The 24762-nt window shown below is 42.5% G+C and overlaps 1 protein-coding gene across 1 annotated transcript; it reads left to right on the forward strand.

Moving 5' to 3' along the window:
• The first annotated feature begins 1565 nt into the window (after positions 1 to 1565).
• Positions 1566 to 4087, forward strand: LOC143607610 (SNF1-related protein kinase regulatory subunit gamma-1-like). The gene is made up of 5 exons (XM_077082996.1): positions 1566 to 1761; positions 2335 to 2777; positions 2861 to 3127; positions 3203 to 3375; positions 3724 to 4087. Exons 1-5 carry the CDS (start codon positions 1593 to 1595, stop codon positions 4016 to 4018), a joined length of 1347 nt encoding a protein of 448 aa, XP_076939111.1. The 5' UTR covers positions 1566 to 1592; the 3' UTR covers positions 4019 to 4087.
• Positions 4088 to 24762: the final 20675 nt, after the last annotated feature.

Genomic DNA, 24762 nt, shown 5'->3' on the forward strand with positions numbered 1-24762 from the left:
AGTTAAACCCAATATTTCATTAATAACGACGGATCAGAAAAATCAAAGCGGGTCGGGTTTTTTTATACAAATATAAATATAAGTTAAACCGAAAATGACGAATGTTACAATGATAGACATGTCGGCGCCGCGAGGGATGGTATATGGTTTGTGTTGACCAGTCGTCTAGGCTCTAGATTAAAAAGAGCTAAAATTAACTGTTGTGGTACCCAATCCAAATTGTCATGCTCTTTAATTTAAGTTGACCCAAATAAATTGACGAGCAATTAGGGATGGCAATGGGCCAGCTTTGGGAGTGTCTAGGTAATCCCAAACTCATACCCGATTATAAAAACTCATTCTAAACCCGTCGGGTGTTTATCGGGCAATTATTCATCGGGTATCGGGTATACCCGTTAATTTATTAAAAATCCCCCTTATGAATACCGACACAAAACCCATCGATGGGTTACAATATATGGTATGAATCAAGCATACATATACTCAGACAAACATGAAAAAACAATGTGATTCTTATCATGCAATAATGATTTACGAATACCATTGTTTATAAAACCGGACCGGGCCGGCCGGTCCGACCGGTTCAACCGGCAACTGAGCCTGTCCGAGTTGTGAAAAAGAACCAGCTGGCAAATAATATAAGGAATAATAATTAGAATTAAGCAATGCAGCATCCGGGAATCAAACTAGGGACCTGAAGGTTGGGAACAAATGACTAAACCATCTACACTAGCAACAACTTTATTTCTATTGTAGCTATTTATATATTAATATAGATATATACTCATATAATGATGTAAACTAATGAAAAACATATATATATATATATATATATAAGAAAAACTTAACGTAAAAAACTTTGATTTAGTGATACTGGACTAATAATATGTTTATAATTTGATTATAATCTTTTCTTTATTTGTTTCCCTAAATATCTTGATTTTTTGTTATATTTTACATATTGTATATATCTAAATAATTGATAGTGTTATCCGATTCATAATCCGAGTCCAACCGGTTCAACCGGTCCGACCACTAAACCAGTAACGCGTCCGGTTCGATGTCCGAACCGGTTATGAAAACATTGGCGAATACAGAGGAACCGAAGTCTTGAGGGCGATATTTTGGAAATTAAAAATTAGATACGAAAATATTGGAAAGTGAAAAGTCATGGTCTCATGAATTGATTTATTACTAACCTTAGGGGCGAAAGTTAACTACTTCATTCTATTTTTTACCAATTATTCGCCACATTTTCATCCCCGCCACTTCATACACCATTTACACGTGGCAGATGAACAAAACCACCAACAAACCAACATCATTTCTTCCTGTCATCCTCTTCTTCTTCTTCTTCTTCTTCTTTCCTTATGCATTTCATTTCAGATCCTACTAATCAGCCTGCAGAGAACACAAGGTAGAATGCTTCTTCTTTCAAAATTATTATATCACAAAATCTATCATTATATCTTTATGCATCTTGTTGTAACCATGTTTTTTCTTTATTATTTTCGGTAATATTTCATGTTTGTTTTTTGTTGTCCTAGATAATACGGAGTATAATATAATATATATAGTGGTAAGAGGCAAACATGTCAGATGCAAAATCTAAAGGAAAAGGAGGAGAAAAATCAGAGTATGATGCCTACTTTGAGTTGGTTCAAAGCAGGAAGAAACTGTCTCCTTCATTACAGGACAAATTAACTACTGCTTTCTCAAAGATCCCAGTTTCATCCTTTCCTCTAGTACCTAGAGGCAAAGGTAAATTATTAATTATTCAATTCACTGATATTAATCGTATGAATATTACATTTTTTATATATATATTGATATCGATATTTTCTCAAGTATATATAATACCAATCATTCCTTTAATTTCATATGCAATACATCAAACATCTTTTTAGATTGAAGGCCTAATAGCAAGATTTTCAATCGTTTACTGTTGAAATGATTTTCATGATGGACAACACATTAATATAGATCGAATAACGGAATTACGGAATTTATATATTATTAATCAACAGTTACAGTAACTTATATATTCTATATTACACATGCTATATAATATGTTATTAATCAACTATATAGTGAGACACCCAAAGACTTCATTTTAAAAAAAGTGAAAGGGAGGTCTTGGACAAATAAATAGGAGGTACAGAGGTTTCTCACCTATGATGGAATAGAGATGATCGGGTGGGTCAATGATCCAAATGGCTATTTATAAAAGAAACTATACATGTACACATTATAATAGTTGTATATCCAATAACACATGCTAGCAATTATTACATAGCCTGTAGTAGAAAAGATAAAAGGTTATTCTCTTTGTAGTGATTGAAATTCAAGCAGACACCACAATAGCCGATGCGGTCAAGATTCTATCAGAATCCAATATATTATCAGCACCAGTGAAGAATCCGGATGCGGGAGACACAACAGACTGGAAAGAGAGATACCTCGGAATCCTGGATTACTCCACCATAGTTTTGTGGGTGTTGGAAACCGCAGATTTGGCAGCTGCTGCGTTAACCGCCACATCAGCAACTGCTGCAGGACTAGGTGCTGGAGCTGCAAGCACTCTTGGAGCTATTGCATTAGGTGCCACCGGCCCGGTTGCTGCAGCCGGTCTAACTGTTGCTGCAGTCGGTGCAGCCGTTGCTGGCAGTGTTGCTGCTGACAAAGGAATGGGAAAAGACGCACCAACCGCAGCTGATGAATTGGGGGAGGATTTTTATAAAATTATCCTCCAGGAAGAGCCTTTTAAGTCTACGCAAGTGAGTTCAAACTCATACCTTAAAAAGCATGTTTTTTTGTCTGTTGCAATATAGAAAATGAGTGGCATGTGTTTATTTCACAGGTGAAATCCATTGTGAAAGGTTACCGTTGGGCCCCTTATATTCCCGTCTCAACAGATAGTTCTATGTTGAGTGTGCTGTTGCTGCTTTCAAAGTATCGGCTGAGAAATGTGCCTGTTATAGAGCCCGGTAATCCCATGATTAAAAACTTTATAACTCAGTCTGCAGTTGTTCAAGGTCTTGAACAATGCAAAGGAAGAGACTGGTTTGATGCCATCTCTGTGCATCCTATAACTGAGTTGGGCCTTCCTTTCGTTTCAAAAGATAAGGTTAGAGTTGTCATTTTACTAGTTTTATTGTACGTTCAAGGGTTAATTTTGATGATCAAAGTTTTTCATGCTAAGGTTGTTAGCAGTCAAAGTGATGAACTAATTCTTGAAGCTTTCAAGAAAATGAAAGATAACGAAATTGGAGGTCTACCGATTGTCGAAGGCCCGACAAAGAAGATTGTGGGTAACTTGAGCATAAAAGATATCAGATTTTTGTTACTCAAGCAGAAGCTTTTCACCAACTTCAGGTATGTTCAGTTAATATATTTCGTTGAAAGGTAGTGTTTACCGTTTCCATCGATAGAACTCAATAATTACAAAACAACTAATTTGAATGAACTAGCCGCTAACCTGGAGTTAACATCTCTTATACTAATTAACGAACCCACTAACATCCACAAGAATGGTTTATCGATAATAGGCCCCTTAAACTCTGCAACATTGGACTAAAACACCCTGAACTCTAATGACTTCATGTATTTATGGGTCGTGGTCGGGTCCACTATTCAACACATCAACCCGCGACATAATTGACACCCGTGCGATAGTTTTGGCCCATTTTATGGGTAAATAGAATATTAATGTTGCGGTTTCAGGAAGCTGACAGTAAAAGATTTCATGAGCACCATCGCTGCAACATCGGAGGAAAACAAGAAAACTGTTTCACCAATAACATGCAAGCTTGGATTCACTCTTGGGGAGGTGATAAGCGCACTGTCTACAAAATGTGTTCATAGGATATATGTTGTGAGTGATGCTAATGATGTCATAGGCATCATCACACTGAGAGATGTGATATCTTGCTTCATAACTGAACCTCCAAATTACATAATGGAGGTCCATGGAGCTGCAGTCAATGAGCTTCTAAGCAAGGATAAGAGTAGTAAGTGAGGTTCATTAATTATTAGGTGGAATGTAACCAACACTTCCCACGTTTGACTGATCATCTTATGAATCAAAACCAGGTTGTCTTCTATTTAAGTTATATGTTTCATATACAATCACTCCACACCGGTCAACAAGGAAAATTATGTGTAAATAATATTTGGAACCTTTTTGTTTTGGTGTTAAATTCAACTGGCCAGTATGTAACAGGTTGGCAGATACCAATAGAGGAGAAACTAAAGTACTTGATCAAATTTCAAATATTAACCGTTTTGAAACAAACATTGGTCTTATAAATTTCCCTTGCAAATTGTTGGTTGCACCATCACAAATGTTGTCAAAGGTGCTACAATAATGGCCTATGGTCCTTAACTCCAAGACGGTGACGGTGGTTTATATATTTTCTTAACACTATTTGCAGCGCTACAAGTCATCCTTCTTATACGCACTATTAGTAGTGCTATAAGTCATTCTTCTTATGCATAGGCCTGGTAAGCGTGTCACATAAGCTTTTATAGAAAACATGTCATAAGGGTAGTGTCACCTTGACATTCTCATAAGATTCCGATGGCAACCCCTCCTTGCGTCGGAGTTAGTAATCCTATTAAGAGTTTAATCATCTCAAACTATAACTGTCTAATCATAATGTCAAACAATAACCACGATGAGTTCAAAGAATCTAACATATCACATGATTGGTGTCGTTAACATTTTTATGGGTAAACTCTTATTTTCCATTTCTTATCGGTGTTTGGAATTATCCGCAATACCTGAATAAGTCGTTTTAAGACGGGATGTTAACCGTTCATACTGGTTTTGATGTTTTGGGCCTGACTCACCAAGAACACATTCAATAAGAAAACCTACCACATTAATTTTGAGATTTATTAACAATTAAGAACTGTGTTAAACACCCATTAATCATATTATTTTTGTCCACCATTTTCTTTTTCCTATTAGGCAAACCCATTTTCCTTTGAAGAATGCATGCGCGCACCTTTAATATAACTAGTTATTGCCATTTATGATATACTTATTATTCATCATTTAACACTCACAAACTTTTAATAAGAACATTAAAGTTATTAATTTACACAAATCAATACACTTTTAAAAATATTATGTTGAGTGGGTATTTTGATCAATTTATTTAAACTTAACAGAAAAGTTAATTAACAAAAGTCAAAAGTCGGTTTTAATACTCTAACTTGTTATAAAATCAAAATCACTAAGGCACCACGCTATGGGGGCGCGGAAGGGGGCTCTTATGGGGGCATCGAAGCCCCTGCACACTGCCGAGGGGCGTTCAAGGGTGGAGCGGGGGCTTCAGAACGACTGTCGCCTTTGAGTGATTTCTGTGGGACCTTCTTCTCTCTCTCTCTCATATACATATTGATATATATGTACATATATTTATATAGGGCATGGTTAAAATAAAAACACATTCTAGTTGTGAAAATCATTAAAACTCTATAATAGTCATTGATCTTGATATATGAATACTTGAGGTCAAATCTAGCAAAATTGTACCATTAAATTGTTTGATTTATTAACTTAGATACAAAAAGGTATATCAGTAAATTAATTATGGTTTGATTTATGTTACCAATCAGTCATGCCTTTTTATCTCCCATACGTCTTTCTCTCTCATGTGTTTTTCTCTTTCCTGTATTTTGGTATTGCACGTACGTTTTTAAACATTTTTCGAACATATGTTTTAAGAACATTTTGCATACGAATTAATTAAATATTTCCAGTTAAAACATATGTTTTTCAAACACTTTACATATGAATTAACTCAACATCTCCAAACTAAACATATGTTTTCCAAACATGTTACATCAAATATATAATACAATATTCATTGAATAAAGGGAATGAGTTAGGTAGGTGGAGAGGATAATTGTGTGGAAGGTAGATAGGATAAATGTGAACCCTCGGCGTATATAATGTATATATGTGTGAACCCTCGCATGGGCAAAAGTGAAATTGCACTAATTTTGAAGTTATTTTACTAATCTCGTAAAAAAATAACGTTAAAAGTGGCAGAAGGTTAATCAGGCATCATGTGGTGGCGTTGATAGCCGAAAAATAAGAGTACATGCACCAATCAACCGGTGTCCCGATGATTGAGTGCTATGTGCCTTATGTCCAAGGCTTGATACAGAACTGCTATCGAGCCGGGGGTCTCACTGGAAACAGTCTGTCTATCCCTATGGGATAGAGGTAAGGTTATATATATCTTACCATCCTTAGGCCCTACCATAGCTTTGCTATTGATGGGATATACTGAGTATGATGATGATGATGTAGATAAGATAAGTGTGTTTAAGTTAGATAAGGGGGTACCTAGATTAAGGACAATTGGGAGAAATATATAAATACCCTTATGATTATAAAACATTGAAAGCAAAAAAGGACTGTGTGGCCCAATGACAACCATAAAAGAGAGTTTGCGGGGTTTTTCGCAACTTGAATGGGATTTCAACATGTATTTTTCATATATATATATATATATATATATATATATATATATATATATATATATATATATATATAGGCGCTAAAGGGACATTAAACCATAGCGGGGCGTATGAAACAAGGTTCAAAGTGTTGGGTTCGTAGGCCTTGTTGGCCCGGTTTATTATTTGAAGTCCAAATGGCAGATGGGTGTAGGGTGGCCAGATCGAAGCCCGACCCGGTTTGGGTTTCTTGTTTAATAAGATACAAACCCTAGTCGTATCTCTATATATTTGACGTTATGTATTTGTAATCTTTTGTAACTCAATAAAAGAAATACCTAGTTGCCACCCGTGGACGTATGTCAGTTTTGTGACACTCCGTAAAACAGGTCATTTTCCGTAAAATGCTTAATTGTGATTTCTTAACGTTAATTCCCACATGATTAGACTTTGTTAAGTTTAATCACGCCGAGTCTAGCATAGGCCGCATATGCATGATACATTGCATACAAGTAATTTATTTTTTTTATTTAAATTACTTAAAATTTCGGATTTGGTCCGACTAACACGGATGTTGGTGATAATTTTCAATGACTCGAACATATATATGAACGATCTAGGAAGTTTAAAATTCTATGATCTTCAAGTGTTAAGGTTTATTACTAGCAAATATATATGTACATACAAGTATGTAATGCTATACGTTAAAAATACATGAACTCACTTTATTCAACCATTAGATAGCTAAACATCCAAATGCATCTAAATTTAAGTTATTTATAATTAGCTTTCGGTCAACATTTAATATTATTGATTTGTAATTTAATGAGCATTTAAATCCTAAACCCAAATATATAACTCATCTCAATTCTTGCGATACCCATATACCCACTTCATTTGTGTGGAATTAACAGATTGATAACATCCAAGTAACATGACCCACCCTTATTAAACTCATGACTTTATTATAATTTAAAATATAAGACAACATCAACTATTTAGAGATGATGTAAGTGTCTTGGTCAATCTACCAAAGACATTACCCTCAATTAAAATAAAATATTACCCATACTCAATCAAATATTAAATCTTATTTCTCATTTGACCTTTGCATCCCCTACCCTGCGTAGAATCATTCATCCATACTCACATTCCTTACTTTTAAAAGATATGGAAATCACACATACATATTTAATTATTAGAAAGTGCTCATATTTAATATATGAAGAGAGGCTTCAAGTTATTCACAACCACTTAACACAAACAACATCCAAGAAACTCTCTTTCTGCTTGTGTTACGACCAGACCCAAGCTACCACTCACCACCTTCCATCATATTACATAACACAACTACACTTCCACCACCCTCCATTCTTCATATTTCAAGTTTTATTCAAGATCAAAGATGGGTTAGGATGCTTTAAGAAGTTGGTTACAAGCTCAAGATTCTCTATTTTCTTCCTAGATCTCTAATCCTAGTGCTAAGTGAGCTAAATTCCTCTACACATTTCCTTATATTTTATATATTGTGTTTATGTTAGTTTCAACACCCAACTAAAAATTTACCCACTTAACATGTTAAAGAAAACTTATAATCATGAGCATAAACTCATTATATTTGAAAAATACCTAAGGGACTTGAAATGGGTAAATGATATGGATTAAAAGCATGCTCAAATGTAGTTTACATATTTCGAAGATTTGATTAGAGTGATTAAATACATTTTGTCATACTTTAAAAAAAAATAATAATAATCAAGTCACTAAATGAATTTATTTAAGAATGTTGTTTATATATTTGCTAGTGAAGAGGTAGGTCCCAGCAGAGCCCAGTTGGACCCGCAAGACTCACCTTGAACAGGGACGTCTGCGCAACGACCAACTGCTCCCGCAGGACCCACCATGCTCAGAGAACCTTACGCGCAGTACGCCAGCTGTACCCGCAGGGAAAGCCTCCCAATGGTGAAGTACCCCGCCTGTTCCCGCAGTTGCGGATACAAGCCATCAGGGAAGGCTACCCGCACTAACAGCAAGGCTACACGCACAAGGCATTCGCTACTTCAGTAGTCACATGAAGGAATGAGCAAGGCGGGAATACTCCCGCCTAAATGAGCCAGTCCGTATGCTTCTGGAAGGTCTTTCGTACTATACCTACTAAGGTATGGGCGGAACAGACAATTTGACCAGAGCAGCCCATGAACCAATCACAGGGTGACAGCTCACCGACAACAATACGAGGAGGAGCACCCTCTAGTACTGTTTGTCACTATTAGCCGCTGTCTACTCACCAACCCTTACGATGGGACGTGCGCAGCCTACAGTTGGTGGAACAGTGCGTAGCCGGCATTAAAGGAACAGTATACAGCCGACCTTTACTGTTGGCCGTAGCCTATCCACCAACCAGCATGGCCTGTGCGTAGTCCACTGTTGGTAGAACAGGAATACTATTCAGCCGGCTGTACCTTCTAGGAAACCTACCTTCGGCTATAAATACTCCAACACATTGGAATGGTAAGGACATCATCTGATATCTCAATCTTATCTAGCAATCTCTTAATATACACTTATATTCAGAGCAATCTAGTCTGATTCTCACGCCGGTGGGTGGTCACAAGGAGGAACCCCCCCTTCTCAGTGACGAGCTTACGGTCTGTTTTGCAGGTCCCCTTGTCACACCCGGCCCTAAACGGCGGAAACAGCCGGGCGTGCGCGCGTGGGGATTGATAATCAAGCACGGGTCATTGCAAACATTCAAATAAATTTCCCATTTCTCATGAAATGTCTAGTACAAAATACATTACATTGTTTAGAAGAACATATAAAAACATCCAAACATGAAAAACGTTGAAGATTTCCGCGCCATATCCCCTTACACGGCGGGAACAACCACGCGTGTGGGAGGGATAGAACTAAAATCTTCCAAAAACCATTTTTATAGCTGTTCTGCGTGAAGTGCTCTACGTGTGACCCCTTGCGCTACTTAATTACCACCTGAAAGACACGTAAAAATATTTGAATCAGTATAAACTGAGTGAGTTCACAAGTTTCGGTGACTTGATAAATCGTATTGCATCATATTCTTGATAAAACCATATTGAAACATAGTTCTGATAACATCATTAAAACATATTCTTGATAAAACCGTCCCGCGGGTTTCGCGCGGACATTTCTGAAAACTATGTGCTCGTCCATGCAAAGTGGCGCGGCCACTACGAGCGAATTTAACCAGTAGTACTACCCCATGACCATACTAGGCGCTCGTCTATGCAAAGAGGTGCTACCCCTACGAGCGGGTTGATCAAACCAGTAGTCCCTACTCTTAGAGTTTCATTGATAAAGTGATCACTTTCTCGTTCTAGCGCACTCACATTGATAACCAAGATAGATACTATGAACAGATAATCGTTTGCATTGCTTGTAAATATACCATGATAAAACATAATTTAAACACGTGTCCCTCACCCCGAAAACAGTTTAAAAACAGTGAAAATAGGGGCTGTGAGACTCACCTGTGATTCTTGTTAAGTGATGGTTTAGAGAGATTAAACGAGATTCGGGTTTCTTGGTGTTAGCCTCGAAATTGGAAGTCTAGAATATGTTTAAATAACAAGAAATATGTGTATTAAGACCAAGTAATCGAAGAATATAAGGGCTGGTCAGAAAAGTAAATCTCAAGACTAAGGTTTCGGCTTACCTAGCGATGGAACTGGAAACGGATGCTTGGGAGATGGTTAGTGCAGAATTACAGGTTTAAGAGAGGAATTTGGAGTGTGTTTCTTGTGGTTGTGATATTTTTATTCAAGAATTGATATTTATAGGCAAATTCAAGGGAACACAATCCCTTGATTTAGGGGATTGAGATCTTATCATATTGGGTGTAGTGATGACAAGGTATGGGGTTTATTATTATTTATTTAAGGATGGGGGTGATGGTCCTAGGGAGTGGTTATGAAGATTCTGATTGATTTGATAGTACATGCAGGACTGTGGTTGGTGAGAGTAGGTGTGGCTGACAGTTGACATTTCGTGTTACTGTACTGTTCCTGGTACTGTTGTCAGTGTGCTGTCAAAAGGTAAAAATCTCTGAAACACGCAACTGGTTCTTTCTGGGCGGGGGTAATCCCCTTTCATCTGAAGAATAGACTAAGTGTTTTGTGCGCGTAACCTTGCGCGTATAGCCTTCTGCGTGTAGGCCATTTCTTTGAACGTTGTGGGTCCGGCGGCTCCAGTTGGTCTTCGCGCAGGCGTCCTTGTAGCGAATCCTGCGCGTATCACTGCGCAGGCGTCCTTATAAGGAATCTTGCGGGTCCATCTGGCTCTGCTGGAACCAGCGTTCTCAGAGTTTATTAACAGGGTGAACTTTTGGATTTAAGCGAAAAGGTGGTTGGTTTCTGTGCAGACGTTCATGCGTAAAGGGTTTAGTTTTAAGGTGTCCCGCGGGGATTCTTCCCGCAGGTGTCGCACATAACTCCTTTTTATTTGATGCGGGTAGGTGCGTAACCTTCTCGTAGTCAGGGACGTTGAGTTTCATTTGTAGATTCTCCATGAGGTCTTGGTATTTCAACATAGTGATCAGTTATGTTGAAGTCAATTCCATCTTGGAGCTTCAAACAAACTAGCTCTCAATGTTCCCGCCATGCGGGGAGGTTAGTTCCCTTTTTCCGCGCGCGCATAAATGATTTGGGTCTTAATTAGGAAATTAGGATATTATTTGAACATAGTTTTACTTATTGATCATTGAAGAGGTATGCAACCCATCAGACAGAAACGACATAAAATTAAGTTGTCATGAAAACACAACAAGAACCTGTGCGCGTGGCGCATATAATATATGCCCGCGCTGATCATAACATGGCGCGCATCGCATCCGCGCATGGCGCATATAATATATGCCCGCGCTGATCATAACATGGCGCGCATAATATTCACAATCACCTAATAATTAGGTTGATTACTTGGTTTATGGGATTGGGAAATTACCGGGTGTCACACCCCTGAAGAACAACCTTCTCTGCTGGACCTCATCCTCGTGGGAAACATTACTTAACCCCCAGATTATCTATAATCTGCCCGTGGGTTCACTTAGTGTTTCTTCATTGGCGCCATCCGTGCATAAAAGCTAGAACTAATTCTTAGTTTTTTCAAAATTTCTGAAGAAATGGTTAACGTTACTCCGGTCCAAAGGCCAGTAATCGACCAAGAAACCCCGGTAACCACAACCCCAGCAACTGGGGGGAACACCGGCGGTTATACAAATCTTACGAACACTACCCCGACTACCCAAGCCGGGGCAAGTGCAGTAAATATTCCACTAGGGTTCACTGATGCCCAGTTGGAAAAACGAACGAGGGTCCCTCGCCAAACACTAGATCAAGTGAAGGCGTGGGCCGAAGCACGTCAGAGAGAGTTCCAAGCTGAATTGGATGAACGCTTGCGTTCAGTTCAACAGGCTGACGAATTCGGCAGTACTCGCCAACATCTCAATATGAACAGTGAGTGCGAGTACTCAGACGACGAGAGGGAAGAATCCGATACCGACGCAAACCCTCGCCATAAGGCGAAAGGGAAGCGTAAGGAAACGGACTTCCAACCGAAAAGGAATTTTGGGGAAGCTTTTAAACCAACAAACGCGGAGAGAAACCCGCGTGACTTCTCCAAAACCTTTAGACCAACTGCTACAAATGCAGGAAAGTCAAAATTCGCAAGGGACATTGCGGAAGCAATCGCCCCGAGAAGTGCCAAACAAATGTCCAACATTGGCACTTATGATGGTCTATCCGACCCAGACGACCACTTGAACAGATTCATTGCGGGGGCAACCGTCAGTAACTGGACGGAACCCACGTGGTGCTATATGTTCCAGATGACTCTGGTTGGAGCGGCCAGGGCATGGTTCGACCGTTTACCGGTCCACCACATTTATGATTGGGTGGACTTTCAGAACAAGTTCAGCCAGCACTTCAGCCAGCAGAGGAAATATACTGAAGAACAGTGGACGATCCTCAATTGCGTTAGAGAGGAGGATGAATCTTTACTAGACTTCATCACTCGCTTCAACTCCAAAAAGCTAAGTCTCGGCAACATAAGTGAAGATCTTGTTCGCGCCGCTTTCATCCAGGGCGCCGAATACCCAGAGCTTATCCGCACATTGACGGGTAAGGATGGCATGCCATCAACATGGGATGCCATCATGACGGCGGCCAAGCGCTTTGCCGAGACGGAGAAGCATCTGGGAAGGGATCTTCCCCAGAGTACACACCTCTACACGCAGAGGACAAGAGAGAACAATGTTTGGATCGCCCGGCATAACAAAAAGAGGAAGCTAGGTATCTGGCAGTCAAGAGTAAACTTTGACACCTCATCCAGCTCTCACCCTCTTGTTGGCGGAAGAAATCACACACACCCTTCAAGCCAAAAGCACCGGTGGACGCCACTCACCAAAAGCGTCACGGAGATATTTGCCACTGAAAAGTTACCATGGCCAAAAGCTCCAATAATCCGGCACCGACCTAATGCGGATCAGAGCAAATCCTGTGACTTCCACGGGACAAAAGGTCATGGTACGGAAGAGTGTACATCCTTGAAGGATATTGTTGAAGCATTCGTCAAGGATGGAAGACTGGCACACCTGGTGGCATCAATCAAGAAGGGAGGACGGAAAGACAACCGGTACCGAGGCAACGGACGAAAGCCCGTTGACATCAGCATCAACATGGTTCATGGTAATATCAGAGGAAGAAAAAGGCGAACGATAGAACCATGTGCGTGGAAGGAAGCTGAGGTGCGCTTCCCGCGAGTGCCAGGAGGACCCAGCAAAGAAGGGCCTATCGTCATCAAAAGCCAGCTGGGGCACTACATCACCTCCCGCACTCTTGCTGACAACGGCGCCTCGTCAACGGTGATGTACAGGCAGTTCTTCGACAAGCTAGATGACGAAGACAAGGAACGCCTGCAAACGATCTGCGCCTCGATGGAAGGGTTTGATGGCAGCACAAACACCCCCCTGGGTATCCTATCTTTACCCGTCACTCTTACGGATGGGAAACACTCCCGCACAGAAGATGTGGACTTTGTCGTGATGAGGAAGCCACACCACACATACGACATTCTCTTCGGGAGAGACGGGATGGCAAGATTCAACGCCGTGGTATCCTCAGTCCACGGCATGATGGGATGGCCAACAGCTGAGGGTGTAGCGATGATCACCGGCATTCCCCAGGTATGCATCGCATCTGTCTCATCTAAACCCAAACCAAAGATGGCTAAACCAACCATCACCGAACCAGAAAGATGGGCCTTCAACGGCAAGTATCCGGACCAGGCCGTCTCCATTGGCCCAACAATTGTTGATCCCACACGCACCTTACTCAAGCGCTTATTACAAAAGAACGCTGACATCTTCGCGTGGACACCAGCTGACATGACTGGTGTACCCCGAAGTAAGGCAGAGCATAAGCTCAAATGCGATCCGGCTGTTACGCCGATCGTACAAAAGCGCAGAGTAATGGGGCCAGAACAAACTAACGCGTGTAGAACCCAAGTCAAGGAACTCCTTGACGCAGGCATCGTACGCGTTAGTAGATATCAAACTTGGGTTGCAAATCCCGTTATGGTACCGAAGAATAACAAACAATGGCGCATGTGCATAGATTTCAAGGACTTGAACAAAGCATGCCCCAAAGATTGTTATCCGTTACCCGAAATTGATCTTAAGGTGGATTCGTTGGCACCGTTCCGCCTTAAATGCTTCCTGGACGCGTATAAGGGGTACCATCAAATCTACATGGCCGTTGATGATCAGGACAAAACCGCTTTTCGGACGCCCGATGGCACATTTTGTTACCAAATGATGCCATTCGGACTTAAGAATGCCGGGTCCACATACCAACGCCTGATGGACAGCCAGTTTCACGCCCAAATTGGGAGGAACTTGGAAGTCTACATGGATGACTTGGTCATCAAAAGCCCTGACCCAGAAGCGATGTTGAAAGACATCGAAGAAACTTTCAACACGCTCAGGAAGATAAACATGAAGCTCAACCCGAGCAAGTGTGCCTTTGGAATGGAAGAAGGGAAGTTCTTGGGGGTCATCGTCACTAAAGATGGCTTCAGAACGAACCCTGAAAAGGTCGAAGCCATTATCAAAATGGAATCACCTACTACCATCAAACAGGCTCAGACACTGAATGGACGACTAGTGGCACTTAATCGCTTTTTGGCAAACCACGCGGATAAGTCGTTTCCCTTCGTGTCAACATTGAGAAACTGTTTAAAGAAAACGCACTTCCGCTGGACACCAGAAGCGGAAGCAGCTTTTCAGGAGATTCGGTCACGCTTGATCGAACTCCCAACGCTGACAGCACCAAAAGCGGGAGAGGAGTTAATCCTATACCTTTCCGCAACTGATAGAGCAACCGGGGCTGTCCTGCTAGTAGAACGAAAAGGCATCCAGATGCCAATCTATTATGTCAGCCGTATCCTAACAGACGTAGAAACCCGGTACTCTACCCTCGAAAAATTAGTCTTAGCACTTATACACGCTTCACGCAGGCTAAGACGATATTTCCAGGGTCACCCAATCACCATTCTCTCCAACTTCAAACTTGCAAACGTTCTAGGCAAACCCGAGTTATCGGGACGCCTAGCCAAATGGGCAATTGAGTTGGGGGAATACGCGATAAAGTATAAGCCAAGACCAGCCATAAAAGGCCAGGTTCTGGCTGACTTTATTGCAGAAGTGCCTGTATCGCGGGAAAAAGAGTGCCAGGAAGAGGCTCAACCCTCTCCAGCACAAGACATCAATGATGTCTGGCGACTCTACACTGATGGAGCAGCCAGTAACGAGGGTTCAGGCGCAGGGCTGAAACTAACCAACCCAGCGGGCCAAGAATACACTTACGCTATTCGACTGGATTTTCCAAGTACGAATAACGAAGCCGAGTATGAGGCATTCTTGGCTGGGCTGAGAATTGCGCGTAAGATGGGAGTGAAAAACTTGGAAGCCCACGTGGATTCCATGTTAGTGGCCAATCAAATCAACGGGACGTACACGGCCGTGAACGACACAATGGCCCTGTACCTCGCACAAGCAAAATCCCTTATGCGCGATTTCAACGACTGCAAAGTCATACACGTCAAGCGAAGTGAAAACAAATCTGCGGATGCGTTAAGCAAGCTTGCATCATTAGCCTTCACCCACTTAGGAAAGGATATCCGCATTGAACTCCTCGAGACACCTTCGGTCCCGCACAAGGAAATTTGTGTCATCCAAACCGGCACGGAAACGTGGATGACACCAATAATAAAATACCTTGCGGCAGGTACACTACCAGAATCCAAAACACAGGCAAGAAAACTACGCTGTAAAGCACTGAATTATCAACTCATCGATGACATCTTTTACAGACGTAACTTTCTTGGCCCACTCTTAAGATGCGTGGACAACCAAGATGCTGACTACCTCCTAAGGGAAGTACACGAAGGCATCTGTGGAGTACACGCAGGTCCCCGCGCTGTTGTAGCTAAGCTAAACAACGCGGGATACTTTTGGCCGGGGATGCATACGGATGCACTGGCATACATCAGAAAATGCAGGTCTTGCCAGCATTACGCACCCAACACGCACCGCCCGAAGAATGAACTTGTTCCAGTCACTTCTTCATGGCCATTTCAGAAGTGGGCCATCGATGTGACAGGCCCATTTCCTACAGCAGCAGGAAATGTTCAGTTCCTAGTGGTAGCCATCGACTACTTCACCAAGTGGATAGAAGCAAAACCTTTAGCCCAAACAACCGCGAAACATATCAAAAAATTTATTTGGGAATTTATTATTTGTCGTTTTGGACTTCCACAGAATTTGGTGAGCGATAACGGCACCAACTTTGCTGACAAGAAGCTACAACAGTGGCTGAAAGAACTTCAAATCACCCACACCTTTACCTCAGTGGCACACCCGCAAGGTAATGGTGAGGTGGAAAGAGCAAATAAGAGCATCGTCGAAGGCATAAAGAAAAGACTCTTGGAACACAGATCCGGCTGGGTGGACGAGCTTCCGCACGTCCTTTGGGCAAACAGAACGCTGAAGAAGGCCAGTACGGGAGAAACCCCGTTCAGTCTCACTTATGGCACTGAAGCCATGGTCCCGGTCGAAATTGGCTTACCCTCACCAAGGGTCTTAATTCAGCCAGAAGACAATGATGCGGAAAGACGGTTGGACCTTATGCTAACCGAGGAACTCAGACTTAGCCGCAGTGCGTGAAGAGAACTACAAGCGACAAATGCAAAAGTACTACAACACGCGGGTAAAACTCTGCAACTTCAATGTAGGAGACTACATACTGCGTAACAACGAGGCTTCGAACCAAGAACGCCCAGGAAAGTTGGCCCCGGTCTGGGAAGGGCCATACATTATCAAAGAAGTCCTGGGAAAGGGCGCATACCGGCTCGAAAGGCTCGATGGCACTCCCATACCAAGAACATGGAATGGAGCTCAATTACGCAAATGTTATATGTAGATCAATTCCAAACTTGTAAAGAAAAGGCCTAGAGCCACTTCTAATGTAAATGATTCTCCTTTCACAATGTGTTGATAGCCTTACCTTTATACTTATGAACTTCCCACACTGGTGCCGGTATTCACCGCATAAATGGGGGAAGAAGTAAGTCGTTACGTGTGGAAGGCGGCAAAACCCGCATAAACACAACGCTAAAAATAAGGAAAACCTACACGCAGGTCAGATGTAAATAAAGTTTAGCCATCCTTGTAAGTGCAAGTGATGGTCTTACCCGCACAATCACGAACAAGGAAGCAAAACTTCAACCTATCATCTACCACGTTCAAAGGTTAACTTATTCTGAACACTTAAAAAATTTCAAAGGAAAAGATGAGGAAAACTTCCACGCAGGTCAGATATAAGTAAAGTTAAGCCATCCTACTAAGTGTAAGTGACGGTCATACCCGCACAATCATGAAAGAGGAAGCGAAACAAACTTATAATTTACCACGTTAAAAAGTTAACTTATCTAAGTACTAAAGAAATTACTAAGTTAGATCAAAACATGCGTAAAATAAACAAGGCAAAGAACAAACACAATATTTATTTCATCAAATTCAAATATTACAAAGATAGCTATACAAAAGCAAAAATCTAAGCTAATGGTGGAAAGGGATCTTCAGAATCAGGCTTCAGGACCACTTCCACTTGGACCCGCTCCATCAGTAGAGCGTGGTGGTTCAAGGAAGGCTTTAAGAATAGCTAGCCCATCATCAGCAGCAGCGACTTCGTTCACCTTCTCCACCACAGGATGCGGGAAGGCGGCATACTGGTTCACTGCTTGGTCATAAACAGCTTTAGTATCAACATTGTACAAAGGGAAGTTGGAAGGCGGGATGCCTTTCTCAACGAACCCTAGACCAAGCAGGAAGCCAACCATTTCCCCATCCTCGTGAGAAGCGTTGAGGGCTGCGCTCATAGCATCATCATAAGAGGTCTCAGCAAAGACCCGATGCACAACCTACAAAAGAAAATATACAAGTGTCAAAACCTTTTCTATTTACAAAGAAAAGCGTAAAGACAAGAAAAGCTTACCTGAGACAACGCTTCTCGAAGAAGCCATTCCTTGGCAACCAGGGCTTCTTGGAGGGCAGCTTGAGCTTCGTTACGGGCGCGATCGGCTTCACTCTTGTTGAGGTTGGCAAGCAACACTTCTTTAGCCGCAGCCTCTTCGACGCCCTTCAGCTTACGCTCAGCATGGTCAAGCACCCCCCTCTGGTCCAGGATTTCTTGGAGCTTTTTGGCGTCTTCCATCGCCAAGGCATCATGAGCCTGCTGGAGAGCCTCTAATTTGGCTTTAAGCTCCTCATTCTCCACGCGTAGAGGCTCAGCAACAGCTTCAGCCTTGGTGGCCCTCTCGGTTGAGTTCCTTGCAGTTTCCTTAGCCAGCCGAAGCTGTTCATTAACAGCTTGGGCAGCCTTGGAACGGGCCTCGAGCCGGGCCTGAACTTCAACCTCGAGGGCCTTGAAGGCCTTCTCCTTCTCCGCAGCCACTGCGGTAAGTTTTTGGTTCTCCTCCCGGATAGCCCGCGCCTGAGCTACTTCTTTAACGCGAGCTGCTTTCAACTTGTCGTTTTCACGACAAAGCAGCTCGACGCGCGGCTGCATCCGGGCCAGGAGAACCCGAAGCTCATTGCTTAGCCTACCCTCCTGGTAGCTAGCCATGGCTTCCCCCAACGCACCACTAGGAGCAGCGTGACGAGCCCACACCACGCACTCCACAGGGGTGCGAAGGGTTGTTCCTCGGCGAATGTTCCATCGTGGAACATACACTTCATTGGAATCCGACACTGCAAAAAACATAAAGCAGTTTGGAAAAGATGATAAAAAAAAAAATGAAAAGGGCCAAAAGAACCCTACGCACCTGTAGGGTCAATAACAGGCCGATAGCCGCCGAACCCATCACCTGAACCCAAGGGAAATCCATCCAAGAGGTCAGGCAGATGGGAAGATGGCAGAGATTGGCGAGAAGCCCCATGCGTACCTGATGGATCGGCCGTCGTTGCCGATGACGGGGGCATGGTAGCAGCCGCCGCGGTCGCCGCCGCGGAATCCGCAGCAATAGTAACCGCCGGCTCGGTGAAGGATGCTGTAAAAATAGCACTCACAGCCGGCGGTGACGTCATCACAGCTGGAACAGTCGGCTCAAAGGAGTGAGCAACTGAACCAGCGGAAGCAGGCGCAGGCGCCTGGGTCGACGCCTCAGGTAGGCTGACCAAGCCTACCGTCATTGGCGGAGAGGTACTCCTCTGCGCTCCACCCTGGAATGCGTCAACATCCACGCCTGCGGAAAGAAGATAAGTGTTAAAACGACATTAAACTATGAAGCTAAAGATAAAGAGTTTGTACTTACGGGTTTTCTTGAGCCTAAAGGTACGGAGAGGCGGGGACGAACCCGATGGAGCCGGCCTCTTCACGCCGGTCACCGTCGTCATCTTGGGCTCTTTGGTGACAGTTGTCACAGCCTCCGGAATGGTGATCTTATCACCACCGGGATTCCCCGCCACCTCTTCGCTCTCGGTCTCCGAGTCAGACCGATGCGCTGGATCGGCAGTGGAGGCCACCTTCTCCTTCCCCTTCCCGCCGGCAGCCTTCTTCTTCCGCACCAACGGAGGACCATCTGCGGATTCCTCATCAGAACATACGATTAGAGGAATTCCAGCAGAGGTTTCAACATTGAGGGGTCGAGGGTCGAATAGCGCCTTACCTGGCCGACGGGCGCTAAGGATCTCATGGCCTAGCGGATAGACCTCCACGAACCGATCCGCCGTTTGTTCTAGGATGGGCAACTCGTTCTCGTCTAGAGCGCGAGTACCCATCCGAGCGGGACCGTCAGCCTCCCGCGGGTTCAAGAGCGACTGCAAGTCGTTCCCCTCTGAAATAAACAGGAAAAAAGTTAGAAGAGATTCTAAATCAACAAAAAGAAAGAGAATACCGTAAGGAACAGAGTTCGAACCGTATTCGAGGACGATTGGGATCTTATGCGCATCCGCAGCCTTCCACACCCGGCTCATCCCCAGCATCACCATCCCGGACTCCGCAAACCGGTAAACCGGAGATTGGACCCGAGATATCTTCGAGAACCATTCCGCCTCCTCGTAGTTGGAGGCGTGAAGGCTGGGAAGTACTTGCCCATTCTTAAACTTCATGGCAAGGGGGATGGCGCGAGCGGAGATGTAGAAGAACTCCCGCTTCCACGCGCGAAGACTGCGCTCGGTTGCGCAAATCTTCAAACCCTTGATCCGGGTTATCAACGTGTACCACCCCTGGATGCACCTCCAAGTGTAGAAGGTCATCAGGCGGTCAACATAGGGCTCAATGCCCAAAATCCGGCACACCCACTCGAAGTGGCGAATCTTGGCGATCGCCATGGGGTGCAACTCGGTCAAATGAACACCGTGCCTCTCAAGGACACGGTAAACAAACTTTGTCAATGGGAACCTAAGATTCCCATAAACAAAGAATGCAGCATAAACCCCGATCTTGCCTCTGGGGGCATCGTACACCGTCTGATGGGGTTCAGGAAACTCAGGCTCGAGAGACTCGAGCATGAACTTCCTGACGACGTACCGATACAGATCGCCAGGCAGAGCACACTGGCACTCGCCAGCAGTACTCTTGTCATCAGCTGTAGATTCGAGATCACGAGACATCTTGTAAAAGAAGAAGAAAACGATTTCGGGAGAATGCTTGCCTGAAAAGGTGAGTATTCGCCGGAAATCGCAAAGAAGATGAAGAGAAGAGTGAAAGTGTGGATTACAAAGAACCCTCTCCCCCTTTATATACTAATCGCAATTAATGCGATGAAATTAATGCGGAAGAGAGAGAAAACGAAGGTGCAATGAAACTATGACACGTGGCAAAAAGCAAGCTGGCAACAGCTGTTGACAGGACGCATACCATTAATTTCGCGGCCACGCGCCCGAAAAATCGCGCCCACGCGCCTGAAAAAGCGTCTGGAATGACCATGTACTGTCACGTCACCATAACTTCCTGCACTTCCTGACACAGTCAGAAGAAACCGTCGCACGACGTGTCAGAGGTTTGGACTGTTCTTATCCTTCCACCAACTCTTCGAATTTCAAAATTCAAAATTCTAAAAGATTCAAAATTAAGCGGGAAAATACCCCTTAACTTGGCAACCAAGTAACTGTAAGACAGGTGCGGGTACAGTGTTAAGGCAAAACCCTTCACATACTTAGCACCTGCAAGGAATTGAAGCCAAGAATTCCTCGGCAACCAAGTAACCGTAAGACGGATGTGGGTACAGTGTTAAGGCAAAACCCTTCACATACTTAGCACCCGCAGGGAATTGATGCCAGGAATACCTTGGAAGTAAAGTAACCGTAAGACAAGTGCGGGTACAGTGTCAAGGCAAAACCCTTCACATACTTAGCACTCTGCAGGGAATTCAAACCAAGAAGGATCTTCTGGGCCATGCTGGCGGAAACGGGAATAACATCCCCGCATTACGGGAACGTCGAGAACTATATTGTTCGAAACTCCATGATGGGATTGGTGGTTTTAGCATAATTGATCAGTATGTTGAAAACTACCAAAACCCCACGGAGAATCCACACAAGTGGGACTCAACGCTCCTGACGTACGAGGAGGTTACAAACCTACCCGCTTCACACCCAAAGATCAAGCAGAAAAGTCGGGAATTTCTGCGTGACATCAGGAAAACCGCGGGAAGAATCACCACGGAAAACCTAAAAACTAAACCCTTTTCAAAACCCCTTGCTAAGTCCAAAAGTTCACCTCACTTATTAATAATTCATGAGAAGAACATTGGACTGGGGGGACTTGAAGAGGTAGGTCCCAGCAGAGCCCAGTTGGACCCGCAAGACTCACCTTGAACAGGGACGTCTACGCAACGACCAACTGCTCCCGCAGGACCCACCATGCTCAGAGAACCTTACGCGCAGTACGCCAGCTGTACCCGCAGGGAAAGCCTCCCAATGGTGAAGTACCCCGCCTGTTCCCGCAGTTGCGGATACAAGCCATCAGGGAAGGCTACCCGCACTAACAGCAAGGCTACACGCACAAGGCATTCGCTACTTCAGTAGTCACATGAAGGAATGAGCAAGGCGGGAATACTCCCTCCTAAATGAGCCAGTCCGTATGCTTCTGGAAGGTCTTTCGTACTATACCTACTAAGGTATGGGCGGAACAGACAATTTGACCAGAGCAGCCCATGAACCAATCACAGGGTGACAGCTCACCGACAACAATACGAGGAGGAGCACCCTCTAGTACTGTTTGTCACTATTAGCCGCTGCCTACTCACCAACTCTTACGATGGGACGTGCGCAGCCTACAGTTGGTGGAACAGTGCGTAGCCGGCATTAAAGGAACAGTATACAGCCGACCTTTACTGTTGGCCGTAGCCTATCCACCAACCAGCATGGCCTGTGCGTAGTCCACTGTTGGTAGAACAGGAATACTATTCAGCCGGCTGTACCTTCTAGGAAACCTACCTTCGGCTATAAATACTCCAACACCTTGGAATGGTAAGGACATCATCTGATATCTCAATCTTATCTAGCAATCTCTTAATATACACTTATATTCAGAGCAATCTAGTCTGATTCTCACGCCGGAGGGTGGTCACAAGGAGGAACCCCCCCCCCCCTTCCCAGTGACGAGCTTACGGTGTCTGTTTTGCAGGTCCCCTGAAGAACAACCTTCTCTGCTGGACCTCATCCTCGTGGGAAACATTACTTAACCCCCAGATTATCTATAATCTGCCCGTGGGTTCACTTAGTGTTTCTTCAGCTAGAAAAATAGGCTATTCTTTATAGGGTGTTTACAAAGTCCTAAAATAGCAAATAAACTCATGTTGTTAAAAGATGGATTTTGGTATAAATTATTCACACAATTTAGTATGCTTGAAAGATGGGATATAAACTTATAAAACTATATAGTTTTGATTATATAAAAAAAATAAATGAGCTAAACACAAGTTTAAAAGTTTATGATCTTGATTTGTGAAAAAGATATATAGATTTATGGTTTTGGGTGAAATGTGGACATATGGAGATTTTTTACCATTTTAGTATAAAAATATAGTTTTATGGAGTTATAAGTGAAAAGATATATATATATATATATATATATATATATATATATATATATATATATTTCCTTTATAACGAATATGGATTTTAAGCATTAAACTTATGTATTCAAGCCACAAATGTATTTTATAACTTCAAATAAACAAAAGTGGTCTTTATAAGTTTTTATGTTGGAAATACGTTCATTCAGTTTATAAAACTTAATTATGGTTTTGACTAGTTTTATGTTATAAAATTTACAGATAATAAATATTATTTTTTTATGAGGACATTTTGTGTCAACCGATAGTTTTACATAAATATAAATTTTGGAGATAACTATATACGTTAGACGTAAAAGTAATATTTTTACAAGTTAAATGAACAAAACTATATATAAAGTCGGTTTTTAAAATTTTTGTACGAAAATATAAACCTATTATGATTCACAAAAATATTTGTCGTAACTTAAGGAAAAGTTATCGAGATATAAATATATAATTTTAAAATTATATTTATTTCTCGTCCAAACAAACATATATCCAAATTTACACCGACACTAATAAGAATTATACTATTAATATTTATATAACTACATATACAAATATTTATTTTCAAAAAGAATATAAAAATTTATCACCAACGAGTCGTCCAGATATTAAACGGAACGTTCGGTTGGCGAAAGAAACCGACACAAACATAATAAACGAAACGCTCGGTTGGTGAAAGCAACCGACACAAATACAGCAAACGAAACGGCTAGTTGGGTGAAAGTGACTAGCATAAACTGACTTGCGAGTCGATAATGAACTAACTGACCTTACGCGTTTGGGACGTGTGAAGGCAGCGGAACTGTGATTAATCTAAAATTGCTAGCAAAATAACCACTGAACTCACGAGGTGAGTTCCACGACCCCCTTTTTAGTGTTTTTATTGTTTTCAACTGGGGGGAGAAACATACGCAACTGTTTTATACGATAGTTAGAAACAAAACAACCGATCCTTATACGAACTTGAGTTGAACTACGTAGTGCTATAAGTCCTTGCTTTCATAATATAACCATTAGCTAACGTAGTTAGCCACAGGAATATACGAATAGTACTATTGGCCTTGACATTCCCCCCTATTTTAGGTTGGTCGCGCTAACGTCCGATATTGCATCGAAACAGGGTGCGTATATTCCATCTGTGAGATTTGAACAGGGCAAAACGGATATAAGTCGTGGTTTGGTTATAGGCTCATAGGTCGTATATTAATTCGTAGATTTAGCGCAGTCTACGGAGGATTACAGTATTTGTTTCAATATATTATCGTATACTTATTGTGAACTGATTCAACGTTTTATAAATAACGTGATTTTATATCGAGTCTTAAAACTTGTGGACTCACCAACCATTGTGTTGACCTTTTAAATCGTATGTTTCTTTCAGGGAATTAACAAGCTTGTAAGGAAATCATGGAACCGGGACCACGATGCATAATTAGGATACCTATTTTGGAGGGATTTCAGATGTATAACCCGATTGATATCTGGGTCATATACGTTAAATCTCTTATTATGTATAATTATCTTGTTAAAAATATTTCATGGTTTGTAAAACTCTTTTGAAAACTAATGGTATCCTAATATTACTATGTTTGTGATAATCATATGCTTACGATATTCATGACATCA

This window comes from Bidens hawaiensis, unplaced genomic scaffold (genome assembly GCF_021521415.1).
Source record: "Bidens hawaiensis isolate Kalapana, Puna unplaced genomic scaffold, B.hawaiensis_p1.1 tig00002125_1, whole genome shotgun sequence".
In the NCBI taxonomy this organism is placed as follows: domain Eukaryota; kingdom Viridiplantae; phylum Streptophyta; class Magnoliopsida; order Asterales; family Asteraceae; genus Bidens; species Bidens hawaiensis.

Excerpts from the sequence above, each read along its gene's own strand:
- LOC143607610 (XM_077082996.1), top strand. The coding sequence starts at position 1,593 with ATGTCAGATGCAAAATCTAAAGGAAAAGGAGGAGAAAAATCAGAGTAT. Across the intron at positions 1,762-2,334 it reads TCTAGTACCTAGAGGCAAAG|TGATTGAAATTCAAGCAGAC; the intron begins GTAAATTATTAA and ends TTCTCTTTGTAG. Across the intron at positions 2,778-2,860 it reads AGCCTTTTAAGTCTACGCAA|GTGAAATCCATTGTGAAAGG; the intron begins GTGAGTTCAAAC and ends TTTATTTCACAG.